A 12901-nucleotide genomic window follows, 5' to 3' on the forward strand; every position below is an offset into this window, starting at 1 on the left:
ATTAATCGACAGCCCTATCCATAATTCAAGTAGAAGAAGGCAGGGTCTGATGTCATTCTGGGCATCTAGAGAATTGGGAAGGTGGTTGCTGCTGGGTTTGGGATGACCTAGGTTCCTGAGTTGACTCCCTTCTCTCTTTTCCTCCCAATGCTTTTCATTCTCTGACAGCCACATGGACTAGGGAAGGAGGTCCCAGCTGCTTCAGATCTGAGAGGGTGAGGGGACAAGGGAAACCTAGCTGGGCTTCAGCTCTTGCCCTGTTCTTGGTTCTCCTGGCTGGGGAGTTCCCCTAGCTCCTGGGGATTGACTCCACTCCACAGGAATGTTCTTCCTTCTTGTAATTTAGAATTATAGCTTATTTTTGTATGATTTATTATTACACTAATTTAAGTTATGCCTGACAGTCTCTGCTCTGATGATACCTGGGTGGAGTGGCAGGTGTGGTTGCAGGTCAAGATTAAGGTACACTGACAGCAGCACCTGATGGCATAATGCCAGACTTGAGTCAGTCCTTTTAGCCCACTTGCATAAGCATTAAACTTGATTCCAAACTTTCCTCGAGCCAAAAAGGTGTATTCACTGTAGATGCTGTATAAAGTGAACTGTGATACATCAATAATTTCAGGGTGCTGCAGCATGTTCTTCTACTACACCCTTATAATAGGGATTTTAGTTAGAACATTCTATTATGTAAGATGTAAACTACATTCAGAACCATAATAATTATCTTAACTGCATCACTATCTATTTATAACAGCCAAGATGTGAGGCACAGAAATTCAGTATAGTATTGTCTAGAGAACAAAATGTAACAGGGTTGATCTGTTCATTACACTGAAATCTGATTACGTATTTGTTTAAAAAGGAGATTCCTTATTAGTATTAATAATAGATAAATAATAACATAATGCATTTATCAGTCACATTGAAACAAATTTAAAATTCGGATCTAAGAATAGCTTTTCTGTGAAGTGCCTGTTATGTTCACAGGCCCTTTCTTATTTCACCAGGTTTCTTTGTATTTGAGCATGAATATGGAGTCTCAAATGGAATTTTTTCTCCCTCCTGAACACTTTGCCCTATATATAGGAAAAGGTCAGATTTATTTGAACTCTGACCTGTTTACAAATGTGGAGTTGCCTCCTAGTCAAGTCAATAGGCGTCACAAGTGCTCAGCACTTCTCAGAATTAGGTTCCTGAGCTGAAGATAAACTGGATAAAAGGCACTGGTTAGCATTTGCTTTAGGAGTTATATTAGGGTGACCAGATAGCAAAAAAAAATCAGGACGGGGATGGGGGGTAATAGGAGCCTATAAAAGAAAAGCCCCCAAAATCAGGACTGTCCCTATAAAATTGGGACCTCTGGTCACCCTAAGTTATATTTTGGATGTGAACGTAAATACAAGTGAATCTGCCCTGGGGCAAAATTCTATGTCTTCCCCTTCCCTAGTTGTAGTATCTCCAAACCAAAACCAGCCTCAGCCCTGGATTATCAATCACACTGGCTTGGTGACCTTGTGGTTAAACTTTTCATTACCATTTGAATAACACGGGTGTGATTCATCCATCTGGGCAAAGAGGGCTGGTCATTATTACAGGGGCTTTGTGAGATGAGGCATTAATTGGAGAAGGAGACTCTGAAAACCCTTGGTTATAATCAGAAAAAAATGCCTAGGCAAAAAACATAACCAACACCACGTATGTCAGCAAAGTTCAGCATTCTCAAGTTGGGGAACTATTCCTTGCTTGGGTTCAAGAAAGGGAAAAGAATTACAGCTCAGAGATAGAAGTAAAATCATGTATTCCCTTGGCTAAATTGTGTCTTACTTCTCTCTGTTGCCCTTGGAGCTGGGCTATAGAAACATAGCTGCAGAAGAAAGGTACTCTGGTGTGTTGGGTCTGTAAAGAGCAGATCCAGGTAGAAGGCCTGTGGGACTACAGGGGGAAGGGCAGTGCTTTGCACTCTTTATATTTGCTGACGAAAGGTGCAGCATATGCTCGTCCTGGTGTTGCCGGCACAAAGTGCCCAAGGCCAAGCAACAGCGGAGGGGTCCGTCACCCGTTGTGCCATGCCAATAAACACACCAGGGTGGAGAAGCAAACAAAGTTTATTTGAGATCTCAAAGCGGTGCAAGGAGACGAACGCCTCAAATCATGCACACCTAAAACAAGCGGCTTTTCTTTTATACCCAAGTTGTTTACTACAAAACCTGCTAACAAGCTCATCACCCGTTCCACCCTCCCTCTTCTGTCCAGCTGTAGACATATACATTTTATCTAAAAGCGGCCTTGAGTTCATTTCAGCCTAAATCCAGTCTGTTACAACAAATCACTGGCTGCCGACACTACACTTTTGCAGCTGTTAACACATTAGGTTACACTAGGTTACACAAAGTGTTTAACATGGAGGAACATTGGTTCATTGAGGCCTGAGCAGGAGGGCTTCATCGGCACTCGTGATCTTCCACCCTCCCAAGTTACCTAGGGTTATGCCTAGTGACACCAACACTGGGTTTATAAAAAGGTAGGGGGAGGGAATCCTGGTCTCTTTGCCATAGCTGGCTCCTTAGGACTATGAAGCATGCCTGAGTGCATTAGCCAGTTGCCCTCTACGTGGGTAGGAATCACTAATGTCTGTTTTGCCACAGCCCTGTTCACTGGGATAGAAAAAGAAGATACTTTCTGCTCCTGCACAGGTCTAGCTAGAATTTAGACCTTACATTTTGTTTGAAGTTGACTTTAAAGGAAGTGAAGACCGCAGCCACTTAGCTGCAATATTAGATACATTTAAATCCTACATAATTTGGATTTCTGAAGTTGGCTGTTTCAGTCAGAAACAGTTGTCATTCCTTTACGTGTGGGTAGGAAAAGCAGAGAAGAGATTCCATTCAGAGCACAAGAAAGATTAGGTGGGATTTATGTCAATACAATGCATATGGGAGGTGCCACGTGTATGTTCCTTGCAATAAAAACCTGTAACATATTACTTCCATGGCAACTGCCTGTTTATGATCTGTTCCATGTTCCAAGAGTTTAAAAGAAGCTTCTGGAAATGATCATCAGGCAATAGGAATGCATTTCTGAATTAGTGGTGTGAAGTACATTGATGTGAGCATGTCAGCAAACCTAAAGTGCTGTGGGACTGATTCAGCAGAACACTTGAGCATGATGTGCTCAAGTTTTTTGCTGAACTGGAGCCTCTAAACCCACCACCGTTGCTGACTCCCTCTATGGCAAGACACTTACAGAGGAAGAAACTGAGATAGAGAGGGTAACATAGGGAATTAAGCACTATCACCCCATCTCAGAGTTGCTGCAAGATTAATGAGAGAATGTTTGTAAAGTGTTCTGAAGATTTAAATTGTTAAGTAAATGCCATGATTGTTATATTCAGACCCAGCTAGGTGTTCTGCAACTAATTAGGGGAAAACATTGAACACAACATGGCAGGTTTTCTTGTGATGAAATATAAAATATGGGGGGTGAGGGAGTGTAACACTGAATAACAGAAGTGTGTGATCTGAGATTTTTTTTGTTGAAGGGACTAACTTCATTTGGAAAAAAATGTGGGTGCTATGTGCTTTTGAAACTCAGATCTATGGTTTCTTAGGGTGGGGACACAAAATTTGAAGTTGAAAATGGTGGGTTATGTTCTTGTCTGAAGGGTGGGATATATTTATACTTGACTTTGTGTGTGTGTGTGGGGGGGTTGTTTGATTTTATGTTTGGATGTGCACAAACAAAGAAATTGTTGCATTTTTGAAAAAATAAAGAAATAGGGCCACCCTCTCCATGCTTTCTGGCCAGAATAACCATAAAGCTCATATTGAAAGTGTCCTAAACATACTGATATTTTCAGAGTAATATTTTTTTTATAAAGTGTTTAGGTTCCTCACAGAAGGGTTTATCTAGGAATGTAACATTAGCCAGACCAGATCTTGCCTCCTGCAGTAATGCATGCCTGATGCTTCAGAGGTAGGCAAACATCCCCTTTAATGCTGTTTGCTGCATGCAATCTTCTCTACAGTTTGATACTTTGTCAGACTTTGCAGGCCCTTATTTCTGCTTACTGTTGGCTGGAAGGATCTAGTGGTAGCAGATTCATCACTTTTATCAACAGCTGTGGTTCTGAGGTCTAAAATCATTTTTAATATAACTCTATGGACTACATGGCTGGAGATATACCAGGGAAGAATTTGGCCTTGAATTCATAATGGGGGAGCCACACTGACATTGTCCTTTTTGGTATGCTCATCAATGAGGATTTGCTGCTCTATTTTTTTTGCTGTCCTCTTCTCAGTCTAATACTTTTTTCCAAAGATACTTGTATCCTCATTATAGGGTGAATCAGATAGCTCATAAAGTTTGCAGTGCCCTGCTGGTTACTAGTGACTACGATGGCAACTTTTGTAACATTAATTATGATGCATTTTTACAATACCACTGATGGAAACACCCTGTCCCAACTCTAATATTAGAGCCCTGGAGGTGTCACTGTAGGTCATGTGTTAATTAAGCTGAAAGATGGGCATCGCCACCCATTAGGGGAGCAGGTAATTTACACTTATAAATGCTATATTTATTTTATTTTCCCATGATAGTTTGTTCCAGTATAAAGAAAACAACAAACCCCTCCCATGTCCTGTTTAATAGAAAACTTGAATTTTCTTCCTAGGCAATATTAATGGGAGGAAAAACGCCTCTCACAGTTAATATCACCTTCCAAATAAGGCTGTTTCTAACAATGGCAGTGGTGACTTGAGTGTGAGCAAAACTATATCCGGCAATCAGTTGGCTCAGCTTGACTCAAATACTACAAACTGGGTGGGCCTAATTCAGTGTTGTCCTGAAACTTGTGAAGTCATTTAGATCAGTCTAACGTGAGTGTAAAATACAGTTATCAGTGTAGGCTGCACCCATTTTAGCCTTTCTGTGGACATTTCATGCATCCTTAGCTAGAGAGTTATAGTAGTCTAATTCAGTGGCTCTTAACCTTTCCAAGCTACTGTACTCCTTTCAGGAGTCTAATTTGTCTTGCATACCCCCAGGTTACACCTCACTTCAAAACTACTTGCTTACAAAATCAGGTGTAAAAGTGCCACAGTACATTACTGAGAAAAATGCTTATTTTCTTTTTTTTACCATAGAATTATAAAATAAATCAATTTGAATAAAAACATTCTATTTTTCAGTGTATACTATATAGAGCAGTATAAACAAGTAATTGTCTGTATGAAATTTTAGTTTGTACTGACTTTGCTAGTACTTTTTATGTAACCTGTTGTAAAACTAGGCAGATATCTAGATGAGTTGAGGTACCCCCTGGAAGACCTCTGCATACCCCCAGAGGTACATATACTCTTGGTTGAGAACCACTGGTCTAACTCAGAGATGATGAAAGTTAAAGAACCACTCACATTGACTACATTCTCACCCAAGAGTAAGGGGAACAATTTTGTTGCCAAATTAAAATGCAGAAAACATCTTAACAACTGCTCTATATAATAGTACTAATGACTGAAGATGACTCAAAGGCTTCTCAGAATCTTTATTTCTATGGTCGTATTCCCCCAGATCACAGGGGATAACCTACTGGCAATTTCTTCTAAGTGGTTCCTACTAAGCCTAATCTTGGTTTACAGTTGGGCCACCAGCTGCTCGTCCATCTGCAGATAGTGAGACACATTGCTGATGATGGAAGCTGCATCAGTGGAGATATACAGTTGGAGTAATATTCTCATTAAGGGCACTTGAATCTGTGTAATCTTACCTTGCAGTATTATAGATGTGGTGGGAGAAGGGATAGAGTATTGAGCCAGGCAGGCTTCTATTAAGAGTGACTTTGCTAACAAAGACTGTGCACTCACCACAGCCCTCTGTGACTTCTCTACTAGAAATGAGTGGTTCCGGCAAAGGGCAGACAGACCCATTCACTCCTGCAGGATCTCATGCATGTCATTAACGCTGTATGATCTACAGCATGAAATGCCTCAGCAAGGTTGAAGAGGATGGATGCAGAGGCGGATTTTGTCTCCTAAGCCAGGAGCAGGTCACCTCAGTTCTAGCTTTCCCCATCCTAGCCAGAGCAATGGTTTTTGCTGCGTCTCACGGGGCATGCTGACCTTTCCTTGTAAGCCGAAGGCTTCATACCACTTACAACTCATCAGCTACTTTACCTTTCTGTGGTGTCATGGTGACTAATATCACCTGCGCCCCGACGCTCTCAGGAAAACCACACGGCTGAGGCTATCCTACGGGCCACTCAGCACCACTAGGTGAGGAGCAGGCACCAACTACCTCCCCGCGGAGAGCCGGCTCCGGGGAGTGGGTGTGGAGGGGGCACCCTGCTGGGGAGGGGGGTTGCCTGCTGTGAGGGGCAGCACCCTGTCGGGAAGGGGGCTCGAGCCGGCTCTCCGCGGGCTGTAGTGGGCGGGGTTAACCCAGCTCTGCAACAAAAAGACTTTACACAGGAGCCGGTGGCTACCATGAAGGGATCCAATCACCCTCTGCCGGGCGGACCAGCCCTTTCCTACTGTGCTCCGGACTGGAGTCTAGACTGCGCATGCTCTAATCGTCTCCAGTCGCTCAGTTCAGGCACCTTCACCCACCGCTTCGTTATTGATGCTACGCATGCGTCGCCGTCCAGCCGTTCTCCTCTTCCTTTTGATGCAGCACTGCACATGCGTCCTTCCATTCGTCCGTAAAACACTGTGAGAGTTACGCATGCGCTAATGCTGACATCGCCACGGCGTTGAAGTAAGCATGCGCTGATATTTCGGGCTTCCTCCCTTTGCTGCAACTATTACGCATGCGCTGCCTCTCTTCGGCTGGCCCCGCCCTCTTATTATACGTATCACGCATGCGCTTCCTTCTCGTCCGCTTCTGTGCATGCGCCATGTTACCCCTCCCCCTTCTAGGGGGAGCAGAGGGGGGTGACGTCAGGGCGCGGCGGCCATTACACGGAGGGGAGTGAAGAACGAGTGAGCGCTAGAACCGGTGCGGGGAGCCGGACTCTAGCCGTGGGAGCTGTTAGCGTCTGCCGCCGCCACCGCGCCTCCCGTGTGTCCCGTGAGGCCGCGGCCGCTGCTTGGTGCGGATCGTAGGGGGCGGCGTGGCAGAGCCGAGCGGCAGCGGCAGGAGCCGGTGAGGAGAGCGGGCGCGCGGCATGGAGGAGAAGGTCTTCACCAAGGAGCTCGACCAGTGGGTGGAGCAGCTCAACGAGTGCAAGCAGCTGTCCGAGGGGCAGGTGAAGAGCCTCTGCGAGAAGGTAAGTGGGGCTGGGAGGCAGGGAAGAGCGAGCAATACTCTGCGGTGAGGCGAGACCTGGGAAAGGGAGTCTGGGCTGGGGGCGCGAAGCGGAGGAGGCGCTTCTGACAGGGTGGGGGCTGGGGAAGGGCTTGTGGGAGGGGAGCGGGGTTGGTCTCTCCGAGGGGCAGCTGCGGGAGTAGGGCAGGGCAGAGCCGGGGGGCTCCGTGGATGAGTCTCCTCGGGCGGGGCCGATTTTTTCCTAGCGCCGCTGCGGCTGCCTGAAGCTGTCTCGCCCCGCGGGAATAGCGGGTCCTAGAGCTCCGAGGCGGGGGTATCCTCCCCCCGGGCAGTTCTGCGCCCCCTGTCGCTCCGCTCGGAGACTGAATCCTCCTCCTGCTTTTCACTGCCTCCTAAAATGGCGCCTCTCGCAGGGATTCTCCGGGGCGAAGAGACCCTTGGGCACATCAGCCATCCTCGGCGATGAGGGTATTTCGCTCGCGGTGTCACCAGCTAGTTCCTCTTCCCGGGTCCGTGCTAGCCGGACGAAGGCAAATCCATAAAGCAACACGTTGCACGTCGTCCAAACGCTAATCCTCTTTTCTCTAATGCCCCAGCCCCACTTTCCATTCTTAAAACAATGTTCGAAGTATCGTTGGAATTGCTCAGTTGTGTGAGCAGAATATGGGGGTGTTGTGGCCACAAATTTGTATCTTCTGTGTTACCATGCTAATCGCCAACCCATTCTGTAACTGTTGGCATATTGGAGCACTTGGGAACAAGATGCTAGTCCCCTTGGGACAGTTAATACATGTTAGTTTTTCTTGTAACAGTCCACCAAAATAGCAGGAATTAAAGTGAAGTGAAAATTTAATTTTAAGGTGGTAATGTAACTGTTCCCATCCCCCCAGCCCCCAACAAGTAATTTGGATTTGGGATTTTCTGACTCCTTCATTGCATTCATGTTTTTTTAACTTCATGATGTGTTTGGAATGGCCTTTAAAATGTAGTTGGGAATTAGATTAATTTGAGGTATTGGTTTCTCTTTGTAGGAGTTTCTAAATTTTGCCTGAAGTAAACTTAAGAAGTAACAAACTTCATGTTATGCAACTATGTGGAGTTGTTATGGGTGTTGAGGATTGAATGTTATAATCTGTTTTGGGAGTCATTCTTATGCTCACGGATTTCATCAGTTTAGAGAAGCTGTGCAAACCTTTATGTAGAGAATACTCTAGAGTGTGTGTGCGTGTGTGTGGAAAAAAAAAAGTTGGACAGGTACACTTTCATGACAGTTTTGCAAAGCTGTTGCAGAGGATGTATAATCTCTTGCTTTTTGTTTCCCCTTCAACATGTGCTTTAATGCCAGAAGGTGAAAAACTTATGCTAGAGCAATTATTTTGTTTTTTCTTAAACTAGTCTATTTGCAGTGCAGTGGCTTTCTGACATGTGACCAAAGTCTTATATGTGTGTGAATAGGTAATTCGTTCTAGGTCAATGGAAATGTGCACCATGGTAAGATCACTTGGAGCAATGAATGGTGCGGCATTCTCGTTTCTGGGTTTTAGAAACAATTTTTATGCAGGTCACAATACACTCTCCTTTAATACGAACCTGTCTTTCACAAATGGCATTCTAATTTTGAATACCAATCAAGTTATGTTGACTTTTCAGTTATAAGTTTTTATGGCTTAGCATAAGGGTGTGCATATAATTCTAGTGTGGGGAAATATTTGGGGAGTGTTTGAGGGAATTCAGGTTGCAGAGTTTGAGACATCGCTGATGTACACCTGCTGTAAATACTTTCACTTTATCCCTAATACTGAAGAGCCTGATTTGTCATTGTCTGTCATCACTACAGTGTGTTGTTGGAATCTGCTTCTTTCCACAGGGTTCTTTGTAATCTTGATAGTCACTGAAAAGTATTTTAATAGACAAGTGCACATTAATGCACTGAGTGCAAACTTTACAACTGTGAAGTATTCCAACACTTCAGTTTTGTTCAAATTATGGTGAACATTTAATTCTCTAAATTGTAATGTTTCAAATAGGTAATAAGACATAAGTGCAAAAATTTTGTCATATGCTTGAACACAATATACTCACCTTTTTCTTAAATTACTCTTCCAAATTATATGTAAAGTGGTATCCTAGTAAGTGAGGTGATGTCTATACATATACCTTAATAATTGTTAAAATAATTAATAATGCTTTACAAATACACAAGACTAGTTCCCTGCCACAATGAGCTTGCAATTAAATTAAACACAATGACAATTTATTACGCTTGGTGGGCATGTGGGGAATCTGAACACTGTTAGGAAGGATGTTTGGGAAAGGAGACTTAAGGAAAGCAGCTTGGTTGAGGCAAGGAGAGAAAACAAAGACTGGGAAGGGAATTGACTCAGCATTGCAGTTTCTGAGTTTAGACATCTTACTATCAAATGGAATCCACATCCCTGAGTGAAATGCCCAGGCTTCCCTGTATGATGCATGGGAAGAGCTAGGTGCCTAAGAATGGAATCCATAGAAGCCAGCAAGTTGAGCATAGAAAATGCCATGGGGTTGTGTGTATGGCATGAGTTCCACTCCTCAAAGGGAGTTAGGTGCCTAACTCCATTTGGGGTTAACAGCCATGAACACTTTCCTGGAGTTAAAGAACCTAAACCAGGGATGGGCAAACTATGGCCCACTGGCTGGATCCGGCCCACCAGCTGTCGTAATCCGGTCCTTAAACTCCCACTGGGGAGCAGGGTCTGGGGCTTGCCGTTCTCTGGCACTCCAGTCAGGGAGCAGGGTTGGGGGCCACTCTGTGCGGCTCCCAGAAGCAATGGCTTGTCTCCCCTCTGGTTCCTATGCTTAGGGGCAGCCAAGGGACTCTGCTCTGCATGCTGAACCTGCGGAAGGGCCGGTGTGCAGCAGAGCCACCTGGCCGTGCCTCTGTGTAGGAGCCGGAGGGTGGACATGCTGCTGCTTCCGGAAGCTGCTTTTGAGGTAGGGGCAGGCTCTGGGCAGCACATCTGAGCCAGTGTCCCAGTCCCCTGCCTCAGCTCTGATACCCCTCCCACCCTCCAAACCCCTCAGTCCCACCGCGGAGCACCCTCCTATACCCCAAACCCCCCAGCCCCACCCCAGAGCCCACATTCCCAGCCAGAGCCCCTACTCCCTCCCACACCCCAACCCCAATTTCGTGAGCATTCATGGCTCACCATACATTTTCCAACCCAGATATAGCCCTTGGGCCAAAAAGTTTGCCCATTCGTGCCCTAAGACCTTTCTTGCCTCCTCCCCCCAAAAAACACAGACTGAAGAGGAGATGGTAGTGCCCCCTTATAACCTTTAGTCCGGTGGTTAGCACAGTCACATGTGGTAGACATGGGTTCAGATCTCCTCCCCATCTGATGTGGAGCAGAGATTTGAACCCGTCTCCCACCTCTCAGCAGAATGCCCTAGCCACTGGGCTAAGTGGTATTCTGGGGTTGGTATTTCAGTATCTCCCATTGAAGTTGTTTCACTATATATAAATTAAATATTAATTGGGCTGGAGAGAGTGAAAATGACTATAGTCCAGTGGGTAGGCCATTCTCCTGTTGCCTGGGAGATGTTGGTTCAAATCCATGCTGCAAATCAGAGGAAGGAATTGAACCCAGATCTCCTGCATCCTGGCAGAGTGCTATAAGCACTTGTCTTTAAGGTGTAGAACTGATAAATGAAATTGTTTTTAATTTATTAATGTAACTTCTGTTCACCATCCACACTACACTTGCCTACACTGTAACTTCTGTTCCATATTGTTATTCAAACCCCATTTTAAAACACTCACTCCATTTTGTAAAAGCTTCCTCCAACCTTCATTTTTCCAAACCCTGCTGTAATCTTATTAGTTTAGTTTAGATGTGTAAATGAGGTATGTGTGGATGACGGAATCAACCTCCAGCCCCAGCCTGTCCTGATGAGATAAAGTTCAAATACCAATGGCTGAAGACCTAGACAACAGCCCTAAACAAAGTAAGAAGCATCCACCCTAAAAAGAAAAGGACAACAGAAGAAAGATCAAAGCCAGGTTCAAGGCTGAAAGTCACGCCTGCAATTGATGGGTGATCAATCCAAACCCAGAGGCAGTGTGACACAGCAAAACCTATAGACTTTGAATCCAAACTAAAAGCCTATAAAAAAGAAGGGTGAGATGAGAGACTCTGGGTAACATTCTGCTGCCAACATGGTAGGACATCAGTGCCTGCCCAACAGAAATCCAGCTTGTCCTTGTGCCCGGCTTTCCTGGCCAGTTAGCCGCCACAAGCTACGAACCCAAGCTACAAAATCAGCATGAACTTAAGCTATCTTCAGGACTGGTAACTATGCAGCAGCTGCAGAACATCTGGTGTGTGTGTGTGTGTGTGTGTGTGTGTGTATTAGGTATAATGTGTGTGTATAAGAATTAAGATATTAGTTATTAGTCATAAATCAAATTATCATAATAAATGTGGTATCTTTGTCTTGCCCCCTGAAAAGATCCTGTGTAGTTTTGTATGTACAACAAAGGTTATGTGGGCTGGACACCATTATATTCCTGTGGGGTTCTGTATGGGGCCTGATCCAGTAGATGTGCTTTAAGGTTAATTCTAATAATGCCTACTGGATTTGGCCCTTCAGGGAAGGTAGTGGTGGGGGAACACCTTTTAAGATCCTGCTGGGACTTAAGCATGAGAGAGGCATCTGGAGTCAGGATGGAGGCAGTATTGCCATGATTGCTGGCAGATTTTTAAGTGCCGCTGGAACTTCATAAAAAGAAACCTATGTACGTATGGCATTAGGTGGCAGCTGCTGAATGGATGTTTGTAGGATCTGAATTGTGGACGTAGATGACTAAAGTGGCAGTTAGATGCATTACTTCCTTTGTGGATCTTTCCCTCAGGACTTATGTATAATGGTGATGAGCACTGCAGAAGTACGTCTTATACAGCTGGTAGGAAAGATGACCTAAACTGAACCATTTTTGATAGAGAGAAGGGAAGTTGAAACACTCATAAGGTGAGAGAAGCAGTTTTTTAGCAGTAAGGGTAGATTGAAACAATGAGACCTTTTAGCCACAATGAAGAAGGAAATAAATGTAAAAAGTTGTTCTGAGATTGTGAAGATGAGGGAATTGTCAGTGGGCAAGATGAGAGGTAGTAGAAAGAAATAAGTTTGGCATAAATGGTAGTCAGACTTCAAGGGTGAGATAACAGAAATGAGAGTAGATAGGTAACGGGAGTGGCCAGAGAAGGGGACATAGTTGATCCTCTGGCATGAATCTGCTTCAACTTGTAAAAATATATATACCCCCACTGAAACTGACAGTCCCTTGCACATCTATAAAATTAGCTTAATACACAAACTTCAACTAAAATAACTAAATTGGTTTAAAGTCGCACCTTTTGTTGTTTAGGTGCAGCTCTGTGAGATTGCTTAATTTGGAATAAATATCCTATTTTGATCTAGCAGGAGGAATTTTGTTGTACAGACTTAAGGCTTGTCTTCATAGTGAGGCAGTGCACACCAGAATGGTCTAAATTATAGAGTGCTTTAATGTGTGTGTTGCATTCTAACTGTTCCGTGTAGACCTGCTGACATGCTCAAAAAGGTACTTAATATATTTTGATGTAGTCCCATTGGAAAC

General features: G+C 44.4%; 1 protein-coding gene across 2 annotated transcripts in view; it reads left to right on the plus strand.

The window, feature by feature from the left end:
- The window catches only part of LOC115656635 (serine/threonine-protein phosphatase 2A catalytic subunit alpha isoform), an 80379-nt gene that overhangs the window by 45276 nt on the left and 22202 nt on the right, over positions 1 to 12901 (plus strand). Inside the window, exon 1 of one of the 2 annotated variants that reach the window (XM_030573642.1) lies at positions 6940 to 7267. The exons of the other annotated variant lie outside the window; for it this stretch is intronic. Within the exon in view, the coding sequence (XP_030429502.1) occupies positions 7166 to 7267 (102 nt within the window). The 5' untranslated portion in view covers positions 6940 to 7165. Of the gene's footprint in view, positions 1 to 6939; positions 7268 to 12901 lie in introns of those variants that run through there. 2 annotated transcript variants of the gene reach the window in all.

This window comes from Gopherus evgoodei, chromosome 8 (genome assembly GCF_007399415.2).
Source record: "Gopherus evgoodei ecotype Sinaloan lineage chromosome 8, rGopEvg1_v1.p, whole genome shotgun sequence".
Lineage (NCBI taxonomy): Eukaryota > Metazoa > Chordata > Testudines > Testudinidae > Gopherus > Gopherus evgoodei.